Source organism: Macrobrachium rosenbergii, chromosome 42 (assembly GCF_040412425.1).
Source record: "Macrobrachium rosenbergii isolate ZJJX-2024 chromosome 42, ASM4041242v1, whole genome shotgun sequence".
Lineage (NCBI taxonomy): Eukaryota > Metazoa > Arthropoda > Malacostraca > Decapoda > Palaemonidae > Macrobrachium > Macrobrachium rosenbergii.
This window is the reverse complement of record NC_089782.1, coordinates 53821788-53843542: the sequence shown is the minus strand read 5'-3', so window position 1 is coordinate 53843542 and position 21755 is coordinate 53821788. Positions and strand designations below refer to the sequence as shown.

At 38.1% G+C, this 21755-nt stretch overlaps 1 protein-coding gene across 3 annotated transcripts in view; it reads left to right on the top strand.

The window, feature by feature from the left end:
- Positions 1–21755, top strand: part of LOC136828427 (ubiquitin carboxyl-terminal hydrolase 48-like) — a 487389-nt gene that overhangs the window by 381452 nt on the left and 84182 nt on the right. For all 3 annotated transcript variants that reach the window (XM_067086475.1, XM_067086474.1, XM_067086476.1), the window contains exon 15: positions 5109–5221. In XM_067086475.1, coding sequence (XP_066942576.1) covers positions 5109–5221 — 113 coding nt within the window. Of the gene's footprint in view, positions 1–5108; positions 5222–21755 lie in introns of those variants that run through there.

Below are 21755 nucleotides of genomic sequence, written 5' to 3'. Positions count from 1 at the left end.
TGTGCGCAGTGGTATGAGGGGGACAGATTAGTGGCCTGGGACTGCAATTCAGGAAATTCTTGCTTATATCAGAAATGGCAGTACTTCTAAGTGGAATTGATTCACAAGGCTGGGACCAACCGCTTGGGAGCAGAGTGGCAGGATTTCTGGAAGAGAATTCCAGGTTAGCATTCAAAACAAGGAGTTTTTCTCGCACTAAATTAACTAGACACCATGGAGGAATTGATCAATTTAATTTAATTAGTCCTTGGTAACACTATGGAGGGAGTAATCTCATTCTGATCACTGAGTTAATTTAATTGAAGCTTAGGGGCAACTCATGGGCTGCTTTGTGGGTAGGTTTGCTTTAACAAAGGGGGTTATGTTTAGGAGATGTTGTCTGTGAGGGTTGGTGGGTGAGCAGGGCCATTGTTGAGGACGAGAAGGGCTTTCAGGGGTAAGTTATTTGTGGTGTGGTAATTCTTGATGGTAAGACCAACGATCTTGTTTACATACTGGATAAAGATATCCCTAGTGATCCACACCTTTGAGTTTGCCCTCCATATAACCTGCAGATTTTCATTGGTTATCTTGTGGAATTTAGAGGCTCTGGGGTTTTCCGAGTGATATACTAGTAGCGGCTTAACTTTGCAGTCTCCACTTGCATTCGCGCACAGTGCTAGGGTTAGCCTATCCGCATTCGCGCACAATGCAAGGGTTAGCCTATCCATCATGGGTTTGTGGCCTGGCAAGCTCTTCTCCTCTGCCGTTATATAGGTCCTCCTGGCATCTTTTTCCAGAAGAGCCCTGTCTCTTCACAGTTGAAGACTTGCTGGATGATGCATCCTTCTGCTTCTGCCAGTTCGGCAAACCTTTTAACAAACTCCTCAACTGTGTTCACGGTGGAGCTTGCTGCCTTACCATGCTTGATGACAGAGCAAGTGCCAGTCCTCTTTTTAAAATTATCAAACCAGCCTCAACTAGCTTTGAATGACTTCTGCTGCCACGTCCGTCATTGTTCCTACCATCTTCCACACCAAATCTGCATAGCTGTCTCATCCCTTCTCGCAGATGATGCTCTCCATCATGGTATCTCCTGTGGGCTGCTTCTCATTCAACCACACGAACAACAAAGTCGCCGTCTCTTCTTGGGCAGAGGTCCAGAGCTTTGAAATAATCTTAATGCCCTTGGCTGGCATTATAACCTATATCGACTCCTTCAAAATGGTACAGATCATAGACGTAGTCTGGTTGTACTGCCTCACAAAGTCCGTAACATGCACACCTTGATTGTGTTTTTCTATGATTTCACGTTTCATATCCAAGGTAATCTGCCTTTTCTTCTCAGCACTGGAATTAACACTCACTTTTTTAGGACCCAAGGTGAAAACTAAGAAATGTTCCAAAATACAGGGGACAGTGAGAAATGCTACGAGATGCTGCAGAGATGCTTGCATGGCAATGTAACCACGTGAACTGAACGAGATCACTCGGCTAGGCACCTCAGTGCTGGCAATGGCGGGTGCATTGGGAGATGGCATTTCCCAGGCTTGCTGGCTTGTAGCTCATATCTCGGCTCGTTTCTTAAAGCAAAAAATCGCTTGTGCACTGGCTCGTATCTCGGAAAACTCGTATGTTGGTTCACTCATAGGTCAAGGTTTGAATATATATATACAGTATTATATATATATATATATATATATATATATATATATATATATATATATATATATATATATATATATATATATATATATATGTATATATATATATATATATATATATATATATATATATATATATATATATATATATATATATATATATATATATATATATATATATATGTGTGTGTGTGTGTGTATACAGTATTTCAGTATTGAATACCCATCTTTTTCTTGTTTTTGCAAATCAGAAAATGGTATAGGCTGCAACCCATACCCCAAACTATTTGTTGACTTAATCCTTGCGCACATCACTACGAATGGTCGTATTTTCTTATTCTGGCATCCCACAAGAATGAAGAGTGGGGATCGAGTGGCCTCAGAAGAGAGAAGACATATGCAACATCAAGAATAGAGACAGGAAAAAAACACCTAAAGTTTATCCTTGTAAGCGTTTGAATAAAAAAAAATGAGCTTGTTCTGTTCATTTAGTTTAGTGTTTCATTGGAGAGAGCCAATTGCAAAGTTAATTTCCTCGCTGCTTCGTGAAACGTTTTTTTTTATTCCTTCTGCCTTACTTGTAGCGACCTGGATTCTTCTTGCAAAGTGCCGAAGAAATCGGCATCAAGAATTTTGATAAAGTTTTGCGGCCTTCGAGAGTTTGGATGTTTTATTTTGTTTTGGTTTTTTGCTTCTCCGAAATGAGATGGAGTTTTGATTTGAGTGATTTTTTAAAGTATTTAAATGATGTTTTAGTTTTAATAGTTTATTTTTTATCATCACTTTAAAGACATATTTTATTCTATTTCAGTTTTCAATGGAGAATACAGTACTCTGCTTATTATTATTATTATTATTATTATTATTATTATTATTATTATTATTATTAGTCTGCTCTGTCTAAGGATGCTGTTTCTCCTTCCCTTTCATCTCTTCCACCTCTCTCTCTCTCTCTCTCTCTCTCTCTCTCTCTCTCTCTCTCTCTCTCTCTCTCTCTCTCTCTCTCTCCTTTCTGCACCATCCATCTTCGGCGAGCGTTCAGCAGAAACGTTTTTATTCTGGAGGAAAACGTTTTTATGCTATGCCATCCACCTCCTCCTCCTCCTCCCTCCCACCCCACCACCTCCTCCTCCACTCCTCCTCCTCCTCCTCCTCCTCCTCCTCTCTCCTCTCCTCCTCTCCTCCTCTCCTCTCTCCCTCTCACCCCACCACCTTTAAATATCATTCTTCTTCTTCTTCTTCTCTCTCTCTCTCTCTCTCTCTCTCTGCTTTCTTCTTTAAATATCATTCTTCTTCTTCTTCTTGTTCTTCTTCTTCTTCTAATCATTATTTTAGGTGTCTTCTCATGTATTGCGGCCCCCGTCGCATCACACTTAAATCCAGATTATTTTTTTGTTTTTCCCATTTTTTTTTTTTTTTCATGCCTGTGTTTTTTTTATCTATGTTCACTGTAGCGTAATTTGAGTTGGATAATTATTTATTTATATATTTATAGATTTTACAGCACTTTTCTATGATAATGTTTAGAATTTTATTGGTATTCCGTACTTGTACGCCATTTTCAACGAATTGGATATAGATATTTAGATCACTCCAACGCCCTACCCTACCCTACCCCCACCCCATCTTTATCTCTTCTAAATGCTATGGGCTCACATCCAACGAGAAGCTGGTGTATAAAACCTTCAGTTCCGCGTCTTTTGTGTTTGCTATGTATTCCTGTCGCCCTAATTTCATAAACATTTATTCATGGTTCGCTGATAATTTGAACTGTGTGGATCATATTAATTGTAATGATTAGATGGACGAGGAAGAAGACTGCGGGGATGTCGGGAATAAAACTCAGGTCCGTTGCATTACGCCTTTTGTCTTCACATCTTTGGTATTTAGTTGTGAAGTGGGTTTTTTTCTGTTTCATACTTAACCGATGAGATGGGCAGCCTAAGGCTCAATCTAGTTCATGTTAGGAGGAATGGCTTTGTTTTCTCACTCTTAATTGTGTCTGTTTTGGTCCTCTTCCTGAATAGTCATTCACTAAAATAAATAGTAAACTTTTCATTACTTAATATGAGTTGGCTGTGAATTTTTAATTTTTTTTGTGTTTTCAGCTTTTTATTGAGAATTTTGCTCACATTGTGTCATATTTATTTTTATTGGTCTCATTCTTTGTTTCTTCCTTGAATCCAGTAGCCACGTCTTGGAGTTAACGCTTTTGTCCTTATACGAATAATATTTCTTCTGATTTTAGGATTAGCCTTTCTAAGCTGAGGCTGTTATTTTAATTGGACTTGACTTTTTCCTTTGAATTTTCTGTCGCCTGTTTCCTCAAGGATGAGGTTAGAGCCCCCTTTCACTCTTTTTGTGTTGACTGTTTATTTTTGATGTGAACGGGTTATTGTTCTCAGATTTGTGCTTTGATTTTTGTAAATTGGACATCCGTGTTTTCTCGTTATCTGTTGTAATATTTCCTCCTCCTCCTTGCTTTTTACACAGTTGTCGCTTTTGAGCTACTTTTATTACTAATTATAATTATAATTGAGTTTTATGATGTGCATGCATTCTAATGGAATGAGGCAACATGCTGTATACTTGACAAACAATATTTTACAAAAATAGTCATCTGTTTTAAGGTATGAATAAAATAAAATCAAATTCTAGTAAAGGAGTTATTTTAAAAAACTACGCACTTTCCTTCTCACATGACTTCTTTGCTTCTTTGCCTTAGTTTTGGCTTATGATATTTTGTTTACTCAGTTACTCAGTGTCCATCTTTCTTCAAGTTCACTGGGTTTTCTTCCAGAGCTTTGCACTTTTTATTTTGCCCATTTCGTTTTTCTTGTTGCTTGAACAATCATGGAAAAAATTCTTCTTAATGGATCTATCCCAGAGAATGTTGTGGTAACACTGGATTGGTGAACCCTTAGGAAGTCCTGTTTTGTTTCACTGCCTCCAGATTTGCAGTGGCTTGGAAACACGAATTATGAATGAAATATTGTAATATTGTATTTTTTTGTAGTGAAACTGGATGTAATGGAGGAAATGTGTTTTGAAATGTTGTAGCGTGGGATTGAGAACTATTATTATATAGTATATAACGTGTCATCCTAAATAAAATAAGTACGTATGAAGAGCAAATTTTCATGGATGTTTGTAACCATTCCTCTAACAGTAATTTGAGGGGAAGAAGTCATGGGCAATGTCAGCTTCGTTCATGATGTAATTTAAGTTGCTTTATTCTGCTGTCTATTATTGTGACTTTTATTAGGCGTTTATCATGACTTACTCGAATTCTGTCATGGACAGGTTGGTTTGTGTTATGTTTCGTGGACAGGATGTATAACCTATTCCATTGAATGGGTAGGATGTTTTATAGCACTTTTCAGAATGTTTCATTTACAACAGTTGAAAGATAATTGTGGCATTAGCTGCGGATATTTGAATGTTTTCTTATTTTACCGATTGCAGATACATGGTCTTGGCCTGGGAGGATGAGTGGGAGGTTCTGAAGCAGCTCTACCCTCCTTCGCACACCATCGAGGGCGCCTTCCAAGATTCGGGGATTCTTCTGACGACTCCTGGTGAGCTTATGATTCTTACTCTTGTCTGTAGGTCTTGTAGCATGTGACCTTTATGTCTTCTAGACTGCATAGTGCGCCTGCATCTTGATGAGACCGTTCGAGTTGATTCTGATTGTATTTAGTGTTTAATGTTAAGCCTTTCGAAGTTTTGGTTTTAAGGTGGTCTTTAGACCTGGAAATGATCCAAATAGAGTAATTTATTTCATTTACTGTTTTGCTCATACCATTAAAATCATTGCAGACGCCCACTCCCGGTGCATTTACCCTTTTCTTGATGTTTTTGTCATTTTCTTGGAAAGCGTTTGAATGCAACATAGGCGGGCGATTGGTGTGAGTAGCATAGAGATAAAAATGAGTTACAGAAGGTTATTGGATTCTCTCTCTCTCTCTCTCCACTGCCCTTCTTTGTCTGCCTAGTTTCTTTCTCAGGTCGTGTTCTCATCAATGATGAGAGAGAGAGAGAGAGAGAGAGAATCTCCTTGGTTACTCGGTAATCAGCGGTGTTGATGTCGTCAGGGAAGATCTGGAGGGAGGCTGGGGGTTAAGGGGGCTTTGGGAGAACGTATGCAGGAATAAATGGCTTTAGGTGACGTATGCGAGAATGAAGAGGGGAAAGAGACGCTTGTGTGTGTTATGAGGGGAAATTTGACTTTTATGCATTCGTTAATTGACGGGTGATTTGTTCTTGTTAATGTCGTCGTCAGTTTATGAGTGATATCGAAGTCGTGTCAGGAAGAAGGTAAAGAAGGTACATCAGTAATTTAAAAAAGAGAAAGATGAAACAAAAAAAGGGGAAATGAGGTTTGAATTCAATATGGAAAAAGGAGAGAGAACATTCGGGAGTAACACGAAAAGGAAGAAATGATCAGTAAGAGTGCGGAAAACAATTTAATCAGAGATGAGCAATTTCTGTCATTCATGGAAAAGGGAGATGGCCAGCTGTTTCAGTATTGTCTAATGAAAGGGTTGGACATTAGCAATTTGCGCTCTCTCTCTCTCTCTCTCTCTCTCTCTCTCTCTCTCTCTCTCTCTCTCTCTCTCTCTCTCTCTCTCTCTCTCTCTCTCTATATATATATATATATATATATATATATATATATATACATATATATATACATACATACATACATACACACACACACACATATATATATATATATATATATATATATATATATATATATATATATATAATATATACACACACACACACACACACATATATATATATATATATATATATATATGTATGTGTATATATATATATATCAACAAGGTCAATTAGGGTCATAAATATATATATATATATATATATATATATATATATATATATATATATATATATATATATATATATATATATATATATATATATATGTTATGCTATACACAACAAGGTTAATTAGGGTCATAATCTCTTACTATATCTGTTTTAAGAACAGTGTCATATCATCTTACATCCCTGAGATCCTCCGAGTAGCAATGGCCAGCATTGGGTCAGCACATTCTTTCTCTCTCGTCGACTTCTCTCCCTGTATCTACCCTCAGACAAAGGCCTACTGGAATAAAATGCTGAGATACAAAACTAGACTTTATTTGCAAATTTAACGAAAGTATTTCAGCAAAAGCTACGGTCATGAAATGGAGTGACTCACACCCCCCTAAAAATGGAAATCATAACTAGAGGAAATTCAGACTCTCAATCAATCGATTTAATGATTCTAGACCAACCAATACTAGTGACTAATACCCTGGTCACCGAACAAAATAAAAAGGTCATAATTATTCTAGACCAAAATAAATGTCGTAGAGTATATTAAAAGAACATCACTAACAAAATATTCGTCCTCACAGGATGAACCCAGAATTCCTGTTAAAAGAAACATATCATATATTAAAACCTGAAATGGTATGTGAAAAAGAAATAGATACTCAAACGGAAAAATGCACAATGGAGAACAAAGTGGAGAAATGCATAATGGAGAACAGAGGATTTTCACTGCAACACAATGTGGGTGTTCCATATAATGTCTGGAAAAAATATAAGTGTCAATGAGTTATCTTACTCACTTCTATGGTCGCATGTAACCATTTCCCACAGTGGCTGTTCTTATCCAGTAACACTGCACAAAGAGCTAATCACACCCAGCCTCAAATCAAGTGAATAGCTGTTGTATGGTTCCTTGATGATATACACATTAGAGAGCATATTGCATGCACTCACTTAATAACCCCTCCCCGGAAGCGTGACGACACCGGCTCAATGTTCGAAGGATCACAACGCTTCCATCAATCTACACTGTCTCCATGCATTTTGGCCATGACCAGAAGGCACAAATGAACGCGTCAGATACCTGCTGTATGTAAATGCGGAAACCACCAGGGTCAACATAAATGCCACCTGCACCAGATATACCTTTTTAACAGGCCAGCACATAGTTTGCTAAAAGACTTTTATATATTATATATACATATATATATATATATATATATATATATATATATATATATATATATATATATATCACACACATCATCTCATCATATTTTCATATTCATAAAATATATATATATAAATATTTTATATTAATTTGTTATATATATATATTGGAATTCGTCGATATATAAACTGTAGATGATGAGGATGCCTACTGCTTCCTTCGTGATGTATACTTCGAGCTTCAGCTCCAAATACACATACATATATATATATATACATATATTATATATATATTTTATATATATATATATATATTCTATATATATATATTTTCCTTTCCATGAATTATTTTAATTTTTTGGTCTTTTCGTTTCTTTTCCTCTTTTTTGGAGTCTTTTTTCTTTTATGTTCGTTTTGTCAGCATGAAAATAATCGGTGCTTGTAGAAGGTTGAATTCAAGAGAATTTGGTGGAATTTACTTCCAACAGTAGTAGACAAAGTGAGGCCTTAATATTTGGTTGATATTCCTGTAAAAATTTTCACTAATTCTGAAGTCCTTGAAAGAAGAAGGCAGTTGTTGATGGAGTTGCTGAAGTGCTAGAGTGAAAGGGTCCTAATAAAAAGGACGCTCAAAATGTGTTCAAGATGTAGGTGAGTTGTTCATTATATGTAAGAGGGACGATTTACTGTTAATGAGGCTCAGGTCAATTACCTTGTGTATGAGAGAAATTCAAAATTGAGACCTGGTGTTCAAGACAAGACTTCGCTTGGTAGTAATGTTCTTAACCCCCCCCCCCCCAGGAAAAAAAGAGGAGGTCAGGCACTTGCAGCAAGGACGTAGGAGGAAGTGAGAGATAGAAGGAAGGAGAAAGGAAGAGTAGGAGATGGAACCCCCTCCCCCTCTCCAAAGGAAAGGGGGGTGGTGGGTCGGGGAGGTTACTCACCAACATACGACAAACTTGGGGACACTTTTTATCGCGCTGGTCCTCTTCTTCGCCTCTTCGGCTTTCATCTGCCTTTTCTCCTCTCCTCTTCTTTTTCGTTCCTTCTCCCTTTTTTCTCGTCCTTCCTCTTAGTTCCTCTTCGAGTTCTCTCTCTCTCTCTCTTCTCTCTCTCTCTCTCTCTCTCTCTCTCTCTCTCTCTCTCTCTCTCTCTCTCTCAGGCGTCATTCAGTTACAATTCTTCGACTTCCATTCCGTTCGTATCTTGACTTCTATTTTCCCTCTTGAGTTTTATTTGTTCAATTTTCCTCCATCCGTTGCTTTTGTGATTTTCAGTCAGTTGAAAAGTAATGACAAGGAAGCCTCTCAGTCTGTTGGTATGTACCGGCCATATACACCTGATTGAAGGAAATTATTTTCCCTCATTATCCCTTTTGTGGGTTTCTTTGATTTGATTCTGATGCTCTACATTTGATTCATCATTTTCATTCTGGTGATTTCGGAATTCTTTTGATCTGTTTGTCCCTATTTTCATTTGTTTTTGTTTAAAATCTAATTCTTAGGGCGTGTAAACCGAAGCGCTTCATTGTTCAGTCTGGTGTCTGTTAAATGCAGTTTCAGCATCACGGATTATTTTTTAATATTCCGACTCTTGTCTAGATGGTCACTGTTTCTGAATACAGATTACCCCAGTAATCTGAAGAAGTTCACGTTTGGCGTAAGATATGTGCGTGGGTGCGTTCCTTATCTTTCGGAAAAGAATGCATTTGTGCTCAGCTGGTGGTTATGCGTTTTAGAATTTCATATGAAGTCATATAAGTTTTTGTTTGTCTCAGTGGTATGATTTACACATTGTAACGATTATTTGTCATAAATTGGATTTGGTTTATCTTGGCTAGGAGCCTTCTAATGCTGCGTTCATGATGATGAGGTCATGTTTGTGTCAAAATTTGCCTTATGATTGTGTGGAGGGTGAAGGTATACTGCCCTTTGTTGAGATAATATAATAATAATAATAATAATAATAATAATAATAATAATAATAATGATAACAACCGTGACAGCTGTGTAATATCATAATTACATCAAGAGATCATTTATAAATCCTTCTCTCTTTGTCTGTTTGTGGTGTTTTTTGTAGTTTTATTTGATTGTATGACTTTTAAGATCGTTTGTTTAGTGTAACCAAGCAAATGCTGATGCTTTGTTTTGTCACTTCTTGCTGAGAAGTTTAATTTCGCTTACTAATATAATGAAAAGTGTTTCAGTAGGTGATAGTAAGACCTCATTGATGTCTGTCAAGTAGAAAATTTGCCAAGCAGTTAAAGATTTGGAAAGTGACGTTTGATCATTTTGTTGTTAAATTTTCTTCCCAGTCTATTCTCAGGAACCTCGGTGTGCCCTCAGTATTCCCAGAAAAGTTCGATTCAGGTATTTTTTAGTTCACAGCCCGCTGTTATGTAGAATTTGATAGTACTTGATCGAATGTCGAGTTACGGAAAATTATGAAGGATGTGTTTGCTCGGTTTCTTTCTTGGTGCTAAGAAAAAGGTTGTTGTTTACATATACATAATGCAGTGCTAAATGTAATATGTTTACGTTTATATAATGCAGTGCTAAATGTAATATATACGCTTTACCTTACGGATACACACAAACACACACAACAGTTTCACTTTTATAGAGGTGCATGTCGTGTATAGAAAAGACAGAGACATCTCACTGCTATGGAAAGGCACTGTAGAACTTTGGTACATCCCAGTATATACTTTTGCTTTAACCACGTATTCCTTTCCACCCACACAGTCTTTCCCCTTTATCGCCCTGTTCTTTTCCCTTTTCCTTTTTCTCCTTCTCCCCTTCCACCTCCACCTCCGTCTCCTCCTCCCACTCCTCCAGTATCTCAAACTTCGGCCCAGGGTTTTTGTGGACCTCCGCTCGGCACTCTTCCCATCCTTCGCAGGCTCGCAAGGCGTTTTTGTGGGTCCTGGTCTCGCTTGTGTGTGTGTGTGTGTGCGCGTGTGTGTGCGTGTGTGCGTGCTAAGGGAACTCTCTTTTGCCTATGATATCCCCTCCCCTTCCCCACCTCCCCTCCCTCTCCCTCTCCCTCTTTTGTTCCAGTTCATATATTTGCTTTGACTTCGCATATCCTCAGTTTTGGGTTAAATTATTTCTTTCTGCTTTAATTGTTATGTCTTGTTTACTTGTTTTCTTACTTTCTTGCTTTGTTTACTTGTTTAACTGGCTGTTTACATTTTTGGCCTCGTTTATTTGGGCAAGGTGATTGTGTGCTAGTTTGTTTTTGTTTACCAGAGATAGCCAGCCACCTGTTCAGATGCTCATTCCTTTTCCGTGTGTGTCTGAATGTTGTAATGTCAGATATGTGACTTAATTTCTCCCTTCCCATGTTGAGAAATACTGTCCTCTTCCTGTCAACTTGTTTTCGACTTCGTTTCACAACCCTTGATGTCATTGTTGCAGTGCCCCTGTATACGTTTCACAACTCTTGATGTCATTGTTGCAGTGCCCCTATATACGTTTCACAACTCTTGATGTCATTGTTGCAGTGCCCCTGTATACGTTTCAAAACTCTTGGTGTCATTGTTGCAGTGCCCCTATATACGTTTCACAACTCTTGATGTCATTGTTGCAGTGCCCCTGTATACGTTTCACAACTCTTGATGTCATTGTTGCAGTGCCCCTGTATACGTTTCACAACTCTTGATGTCATTGTTGCAGTGCCCCTATATACGTTTCACAACTCTTGATGTCATTGTTGCATGCCCCTGTATTTCACAACTCTTGATGTCATTGTTGCGTGCAGTTTCAATCTTGATTCATTGTTGCAGTGCCCTGTATATTTTATCTTGATGTCATTGTTGCATTTACTCTCTTGATGTTTTTGCAGTTTGTTTTCTTCTTGATCATTGTTGCATTTCGTTTCAAACTCTTGATCATTGTTTGCCCCTCTCGTTTCAAAAAATGTCATTGTTGCAATCGTTTCACAACTCTTGATGTCATTGTTGCAAACGTTTTTGATGTCATTGTTGCTCCAACACAACTCTTGATGTCATTGAGAAGTGCCCTATAGACGTTTCACAACTCTTGATGTCATTGTTGCTGCCCCAGGATGTCAAGTCCCTGTATACGTTAGAATCTTGATGTCATTGTTGCAGTGCAGCCTTTTCTCTTTTTTGTTGCAGTGCCCCTGTATACGTTTGGCAACTCTTGATGTCATTGTTGAAACGTTTCACAACTCTTGATTTTGTTGCAGTGCCCCTAATCCATCTTGATGTTTTGTTGCAGTGCCCCTGAATCGTTCACAACTCTTGGTTTTGTTGCATTCTGTTTTTCAAACTCTTGAATCATTGTTGCAGTGCCTTCATATACATTTCAAACTCTTGATGTCATTGTTGCAGGGCCCCTGTATACGTTTCACAACTCTTGGTGTCATTGTTGCAGTGCCTCTGTATACGTTTCACAACTCTTGATGTCATTGTTGCAGTGCCCCTGTACAATTAATGTGTATTTCGTCTTCTTCATATGGTTGGAGAACCCATGATATTTATTTCACATCTCTTGATGTCATGTTCGCAGAATCATTATGATTTATTTTATTATATTTATTTACTTATGTTTTGGTTTGTTCTAGTCATCAGATTTCGTAATCCAGTCATTTTCTCTTGAAAAAAGAAGACAAACGTTTTTGTGCCTCCAACGGATATTCTGAGAAGCAGACGTTAGGTATTTTCTCCCAGGATGTAAGTCTGAATTAGAATGGTTAGATGAGCAGCCTCTTCTCTTTTAGTTAAGATTGGGAAACGTTGTGAATTAATCCATTGAGGTTTTGATGAAGTGAACCGGGTTTATTGTTTCAAATGGAATAAACCTTCAGGGACATTGCCTAAAGAGGGGCAAGGGTTGGGTGACCTTGAAGTCACACAATTTTGTTGTCTTTCTATTCCCGTTGTCAAATGTACTTCCATCTTTTGCGCCTTGGGTGATAGCCGGAGATATTTTACCCGAATTTTAGTTTGATGTTTTCCATGCATCCGCCGATGGGAGTATCAGCCAGTGCTCAGTTTCCAAGAAGGAAATTGACTTTGACTTTTTCATGTCTAGAGGCCGATGGATGGACAGTCATGATGTTCATTTCCAAAGGGATAGGAGTCAAGCAGTGATGGGAAATAGTGGGAACTAATCCTGACATTCTGACTATTTCTTACATTTCTAGCGATGGAGAAGCAATTGGTAGTAAACTTTATGTTATATGCTATTAGGTTAAGAGTGGGACGTGATTGTATATGTCTGTCTGTGTCTTTGCACGCGCCCGTGGAATAATAGAGAGGTAGGAGAGTTGTATTCAGGATATGCTAAGATAACAAATTTCAGAAAATAGAATATGCGAGATTTTTCACTATGTGATTTAAAGATATGTGATTTAAATATATAATTATATATGTATATAAATATATAATTATATATATATTTATGTATATATACATATAGATATAGTGTGTGTGTGTGTATGCATATATATGTATTGTTCAAACCAAAATTTTGAAAGACTTGGAAACCTGGGGTTTTTCATCCTTCCCTTCTTTATATAAAAAAGAAAAAAAGTTGTCAAAGATTAAAAACCAAGAAGATTTAGGAGGCCAGTCTAGGTCGTTTTTTGCCCGAAAGAAAAAGAAAATGGCAAATATGTGGAGGGGAAACTCAACAAAAAGCCAAGCGAGATGTTTTGCACCGTGTTTAATGAGACGTGACCGAGTATAGCTAAGGAAAACGAAGCTCAGGAGAGGGGGGGTGGTGGGAGGGGAGGGGGAGTGGTAGGGTACAGTCTGGTAAAGTCCATAGGTGAGATAAAAGGTGAGGCTTTTTTGTGGTAAGGAAACCAGGATGACGCTGTTATGGATTGGATCCTGGCGATTGAAAAACGTACGTAAAAAAAATGAGATCTCAGGAAATCACGACAGTTGATTGTCTTGGTATTAAATAAACAGGCAGTTGATAACAGTGAATATTCTGATTCTCCCTTATTACCTCTTAATTACCGTAGTTGATAACGGTAAATCGTATAAGCTTGACGTAAAGACGCTTTTCAATAATAGAAGTGGGTCGTTTAAGTTTGATATGAATACGATGCATCTTGACTGTGGAGTCACTGTGGTGTATCGCGGCCTGGCTTGTCTATCATTTAGTTTCAGTCACATTGTGTAGCACCCTGTGGGAGGGTATTGACGTCAGTGCACCTCACATGGTTCACTGTAGGCATTGCTAAAAGTTGTTAGCAGCATTCTTTTGGCCTCTTACTTTACCTCAATCCCTCTTCCTTTCTTCCATTTTGCTGTCCAAGTAGGTCAAATAGGGACTTGAAGCCACTCTTCCTGAGAAACCCTGCTGCAGGAACGCTAGAAAGTCTTGGCCTTTGGATAACACTGAGCAGCTCAAAGATAAATCGAAATTATGGACGAAGAGCCTCTATTTTTTGCGTGGAAGTAATGGGTCTAATGGGTTGTGGCAACGAAGCGTACCCTCCGTTGGTTGGACGGTTGATATCTAATGGGGTGGTCGGAGGGGGAAATGCGACTTGGAAACAATTCCGCTTAGGCGAGGCGCCCTCCAAATAGGCTCGGTAAGTGGGCCCATTTGGACGGCATTGCGGTGGTGACCCATAGGTTGGTGGGACTCGTCGGCCGGCCTGTTTGTCCTCCTTGGCAGGATTAGTGGGACTATTTGTTTTTTCTATTTGTAGGGGGTATTACCGTTTGTGCACCTCACGTGGCGCACTGTAGGCATTCCCTAAGGGTATTTGCAACGTCCCCGTGGGCCAATAGCTGTACTCAATTTCTACCCGTTTATTTGACCTCCATTCTCGCTGCCTTTCTTCCAAGTTGCTGGCCAACACCTTGAACTGTGACCTGTTAGTGCAGCTGTGGGGTTTCCTCCCGGTTCCACCTTTAGATCTTCTGCTTGAAATCATTTATATTCTGAGTCTAGTTTATGTTGCTGCCCAGCCACTCCCAATTCCCTCTCTTCACCATCATAAGCACTGAATGGCCGAAAATGCCCCACTGTTTGGCTTGACAGCCTAAATTTCATCAATCAGAAGAAAAAAAACTCACAGCTTTCTAACCAGCCTTGTAAAAGTTTCATTCAGTATCTCGGGATATCTTTGGAGAACAAATACTTGATCTCCTTTTGCCGTTTTTGTGTCACGAGGCCTCACGGGTGTATTCCCTGTAGGATGTGGGTTAACATCGCATCACTCAGGGCCGAGGTTGATAGGACCTGCAAAGTCTCTAATATTCGTATGAATCAGGTGGTGATTCACCCATATTAGAAACCATATCATATTTCCAATTAGATTGGAAAATGATGAGGTGACTGTGAACGTTATTGACTTACAGCAGAGGATAGATTGAGGCGTGTTGAATTTGAAGAGTAGATCACAAAATACCCGTTTTACGTACTTTGCATTATTCTTCGGAGGAAGAAACTGGAAAACGAGAATATATACACACACACACATTTTTACACACACACACATATATATATATATATATATATATATATATATATATATATATATATATATATATATATATATATATATATATATATATATGTGTGTGATCATAATAGCCAGTTCCTTTTTAGCTTCGTGAAATCTTCACACTTTTTGGATACACTTTTCACTACAAAGCCTGAAATCCAAACGCAAGGGTATAAAGAAATTCCGACGTCCGTAGCAGGGTTCGAATTCGCATCCACAGCATCCCAGCCCGCTCTGATTACGAGAAAGATAAAAGTTCATTGCCGCTCATACGTGCAAATACCTTTCGAATTCAGATACATTTATTAGAGCTGGAACAGACCCAGCCTCACCATTGTAGCCAAGGGGGCAGTCGTTATAGGCTGAAATGTATTTACAGAAACTACTGGTCACTTTTTATCAGATACGTATGTAATTGTAATAACCACAATGTCTTAACTAGTGTCATATATATATATATATATATATATATATATATATATATATGTATATATATATATATATATATATATATATATATATATATATATATATATATATATATATATATATATATATATATATATATATATATATATATATATATATATATATATATATATATATATATATATATATATATATATATATATATATATATATAATATATATATATATATATATATATATATATATAATATATATATATATATATATATATATATATATATATATATATATATATATATATATATATATATATATATATATATATATATATATATATATATCAGCCTAATAACAATAAAAACGATTATTGCCCACTTGGCTACGATGGTGAGGATGGGTCTATTCCAGCTCTTATAAATGTATCTGAATATGAATACATGTATGAGCGGCAACAGACTTTTATCCTTCTCGTGGTCGGATCGGCAACGTGAACTCGTCTTCATATTCTGGAATGCGGGTTCGAACCCTGCTGCGGACATCGGAATTTCTTTATATTCATGCATTTATATCTCATGCTTGGAAGTGACAAGCGAATCCAAAAGGTATGATGAATTCGAGCTGTTATTACAATTACATACGTATCTGGTAAAAGGTGACCAGTAAATTCTCTCTCTCTCTCTCTCTCTCTCTCTCTCTCTCTCTCTCTCTCTCTCTCTCTCTCTCGTATATGTATATGTATATGTGTGTGTGTGTGTGTGTGTGTGTGTGTGTGTGTGTGTGTGTGCATGTGTGCGTGTGTGCATGCATGCATTTGTGTGCGTATGTATGTGTGTTGGCCATAATTTAAAGTTCAACACTTCGATTAAAAACTGCGGCTCATGACTGAAGTTCCTTAAAGCTTTAATCCAAGATTGTCTTCGGTTCAGAAATTCAGAGAAAGTTAACGTATTTTATGTCACACATTTTCCAGTATTGACTTGATTGGTCCAGGTTTTGATATTTTCGTTAGTTACGTTTAATATATTGTTTTCTGTGGAAGAGGGACCGGGACGTTGGGGTATATGCAGCCTGGGAATTATTATTATCATTATTATTATTATTATTATTATTATTATTATTATTATTATTATTATTATTTTTGGCTGGCACATCTCTTTTGGGTGCGAAGCTGTATCGTCTCTCGTCGCTGTTGTTGTTTGGGAATTGTGGGCTTCCCCCGGCCTGTGCCAGCCATGAGACAGAAGACGGTCCCCTCGTCGTCCTCATCTCAACCCACTCGGAGGACCCCTTTTTCCCCTCGCGCCGAGACGAAGACGAAAAGGGGAAAAAATGCTAGATGAAAATTTAATGGGGCGAAGACGAAGACCATGGTGCTTTGTTGATTAAAATGCTATATGAAAATTTAATGGGGCATATAGGGCCTCTGATTTTTTTAGACCATGCAGTGCTTTGTTGATATATATATATATATATATATATATATATATATATATATATATATATATATATATATATATATATATATATATATATATATTGTGTGTGTGTGTATTTATATATCTATATATATGTATAAATGAGAGAGAGAGAGAGAGAGAGAGAGAGAGAGAGAGAGAGAGAGAGAGAGAGAGAGATCATTTGAACGATTCCCATCAATTGGACGTTCCTCGTCATTTATCATATCACATCTTGATCTTGAGAACTCTTGGACCATATAATTCCAAACTTGGCAAAAATAATATTTAGAAGGTCGTTAACAACTTCTGTTTCTCTTTTGTGTAGATTGGTGTGATTGAGTCCTTAAACAAGTAAGAAATGTGCCGAAGTGTCTTTGGCGCAATGGAGTTTTCTGTACAGCTTATAATGCTCTACGAATCTTTCAGCCACGGCCCGGCAGTGGCTTGTGTTGTTGACACCTATAGCGGTGCGAGACACACGATCATGGCTAACTTTAACCTTAAATAAAATAAAAACTACTGGTATGTTTGATGATTGGAGGGTGGATGATCAACATACCAATTTGCAGCCCTCTAGCCTCAGTAGTTTTTAAGATCTAAGTCGGACAGAAAAAGTGCGGACGGACAGACAAAAGCCATCTCAATAGTTTTGTTTTACAGAAAACTAAAAACTTACCAAAAAAACTTAACCAGTGACACCATATTTGGCGGGATTGTCCCTCATTCCCCGTTAGGTTTGATATTAAATGTGTTGTTACCAGTTGACCAAAGTAGGGGTGAGGTCACTGAGGTGCCATAATGAAAAGGGTCGTTGGATCTTGTGTGCAAGTGAGTTGACTGGCCAAAAGGTTGCACGAACTGAAGTCATCATTTGGCATTTTGCCTCTGGTGGTCACTCATGGATATTTCCTTCACTACAACTAGTTCTCTCACTCTGTCACTTTCTGTCGCTTCGATTCGCAGTCTTAGGCTTTGTCCGCACAGCAGTATCACATGTCATAAACGTACGTTGTTAACTTAATGCACACACATCACAAACATTTTGAAAACAAGTCAACGGTTTATCAATAATCTTAATCAGAGCCTCGTAAGATTATCGATTATTTGCCACACAGTCCCCAGACATAGTCGTTGACTTGTTTTCAACTTGCTCGTGATACGTATTCGATAAGTTGCCGCGGTCTGTGTATGTTTTTGATGTGGTACTTTAATTTGTGCAGTGCCAGAAAGAACTTACACAAATTCATTAGAAATTGAATGCAGTGTTGGCGTGTAAGCGTGTCATTTGCGATTCGGCTTTATTTGTAAAATCCACTTCATGTTGCAATAGCCCAAGCTGAAATTGGCAGCTGAGTTTTTAGTCAGTGCCTCAGCCAGTAAAATTGCCTGGGATTGTTTTTAACTAGTAGTACGTTTGTGTGTGTGTGCGTGCGCGTTTGCATGTGTGAGTGCGTTAGCCCGATTCTTGAAGAAGGCATGAACAGAATTGGACAAAACTTGGCCTCTCGTCGAGGTGTTAACTTTTGGAAAAAATGGAAGTTGTTGCCGTGAAAGTGATCTCAACTCCGGTTTGATTGATTTGAAAATTGGTTCCTTTCAGGGAGTTCAGTCATTGAATACATATGCCAAGTTTAATCAAATTCTGTTGATCTGTTTGTGAGACATCGCGCGAACACACACACGGACCCACCCGGTCGTTTAAAAGCTTGACAGCCTGCTTGCTTATAGGGGCGCTTTTAGCATCAGATGTTTTCTGATTTGTCTACACTGGCTTTGATCAAAATAAGTTATGGATTTAGGAGTACGTCTTGATGTCAGACCTATTGTAGTTCAAGGTATTGCAGTCTAGGTATGGAAGTTAATTAGTTTGACCCAGAATTCTGACAACTCAAGAGTAGCGGCTTGAAAAACTGGAGCTGGTAACTGGGCGGGTGTGTACTTGTGCAGTGCGCGGTTGTAGCAGCGGTCTTCGAGTGAATGACAATGTTCGAGAGGGAAAATGAATGAAAGTGAAAATGAATGAAAACAACCTTAAACAATAAGTAGACAAGATAAGGAGCCGAAATAGAGAAGTCCAACAAACAAACAAAAAATAAAGGTTTCCAGCACCGTGAGTATAGAGATATGTCACTAAGTAGATGAGTGACTAGACCAATAAATCCCACCATGGTGAAGAAAGGAAACCAAATAAACGAGGCAAATGAGAGAGAGAGATAAGAAATTAATAAACAAAAAAGGCCTGCAGGGTTTGTGGGAACACCGCTCTCTCTCTCAGGAGAGAGAGAGAGAGAGAGAGAGAGAGAGAGAGAGAGAGAGAGAGAGAGAGAGGGATATGGCCGTGTGGAGTAGTTTTAGTGAGAGCGGAAGCTGCTACAAGAGCTTCCTTCTTCTGGGCATTATGGTAAAGTCGCTCCCGGATTTAGAAGAATACTGTAGAAAGAGAGAGAGAGAGAGAGAAACAAACAATATAAAGTAGAAAAAAATATATGTATAGATCTTTGCACTCTTGTTGTTTGGAGTTAGAATTTAGGTACATGGAGAGCTGGCTCTCTCTCTCTCTCTCTCTCTCTCTCTCTCTCTCTCTCTCTCTCTCTCTGCGTTTTTGTGTATAGGTGGATTGAATACTGTCTCTCTCTCTCTCTCTCTCTCTCTCTCTCTCTCTCTCTCTCTCTCTCTCTCTCTCTCTGTGCATGTGTTTTGTGCATATTGGTGAATGGAATGTGATTCAGTGTGTGTTTGTGTGTTTGTGTGTTGTGTGTGTGTGTGTTTCTGTGTTTGTGCCTAGACAATAGGCGCAGATCTTGCATGATTTTTCCTGTTAAGATTATGTTTATAAAGATTTAAAAAATATGTAACGAGACGGCAACTCTCTCTCTCTCTCTCTCTCTCTCTCTCTCTCTCTCTCTCTCTCTCTCTCTCTCTCTCGTTTTTTTCCACTTTGCGTTATCATAAGTTTATAGTACAGCGTGCCTTACCCGTCTCGGCCCTATTTATGCAATTCAGTGACCTTTATGTCTCTAGTCTGCTTGAGAGAGTTCGCCCAGATCTTAGACTACCTCAGATCTTGGTGAAGGTTCGAACTTTGGGTCGATGTTCATTATTAGTGCTGATAGATTCGTGTGATTTTGATCCACTTTTGGGTGGTATTATGTCACTGGAGGTTGAAACTTGTGGCTGTTAGAATTTATAAGGAGTAAGTACATGGATATTTAAACTATGGTTTTCATTTGGTCCGTGACTGTAAGTAATTAATAGTAGTCCATATTTATATATATATATATATATATATATATATATATATATATATATATATATATATATATATATATATATATATATGTGTATATGTGTGTGTGTGTGTGTGTGTGTGTGTGTGTGTGAAATATCAAAACACCGTCTCATTGCTTCTCAATTGTGGATAGAAGGATCCACAGTAATATACTTAGTACCAAGACGAAATGCATTTGTAAAAATATATACAAAGCTTTTAGCTTTCGTCCATTCTTCTGTGGCCTTGATCACAAAACTAAAATGAGACACACCAGTGGTTAAGAAAGAACAAAATATAAACAAAATGAAACTGATAAATAAGGTCAACACAAGCGAACTGGTTATTAAGTCATATTTCTGGATCCAGAATTGTGGGTGATCTGAGAGGCCGGCAAAACGCCGCTCTTTTTCTTAACGGGATCTTGAGGAAGAGGCGAAGGGAGGTGATCCACACCCGGACTGAAGAAGGCAACACACGTCTCAAGTTCTTAATTCTGGCCCTCTTGCTAATCTCCTCACTTTTCAGCCAGTTATCAGTAATGCAGTATTCCCATCAAAGGTGTCATTTCAAGTGATGAAAGCTCCTTCCACAATCCTCCTAGTGGCCCTGTTCTTGGTAACTTTCTTTCTAAGAGTATTAGGCTATTGAAAAAACTACACTATACCCATGTCTTTCTTTTCTAAGGTTATTTGAAACTTTTCTCACATCATAATTATAAAGAAGAGGGATTTTTTTTTTATTTTTTTTAGATCGATTCGAGTTTGCGATCTTAGTTTTATTGACGAGGAAATCTGATTTTGAATTGTAAGTTTCAAGAAATTGTATTACCCAATTTTTCTTTTACTGACAAATATGTTTCTAGAGCCAAGAGAATCTTTTACACTCCAAGAGAACACCGATCAACTACTAATTTCAAATCCCTCCTTTGATGGGAATACTGCATTACGAATAACTGACTGTAAAGTGAGGAGATTTGCAAGCGGGCCAGAATTAAGAACTTGAGACGTGTGTTGCATTCTTCAGTCTGAGAGTGTGGGTCACCTTTCTTCTCCTGTTCCTCAAGATCCCTTTAAGAAAAAGACCAGCGTTTTGCCGGCACCAAGAATTCTGGATCCAGAAATATGACTTAATAACCAGTTCGCTTGTTCTGACCTTGTTTATCAGTTTCATTTTGTTTATATTTTGTTCCCCGTAGGGGGTAATGCCGTCAATGCACCTCATGCGGTGCACTGTAGGCATTACTTTAAGGTTCTTTGCAGCTTGCTTTCGGCCCCTAGCTGCAACCCCTCGTTCCTTTTACTGTACCTCCTTTCATATTCTGTTTCTTCCATCTTACCTTCCACCCTCTCCTAACAATTGATTCATATTGCAACTGCTTTGAGGTTTTCCTCCTGTTGCACCTTTCAGACCTTTTACTGTCAATTTCCGTTTCAGCGC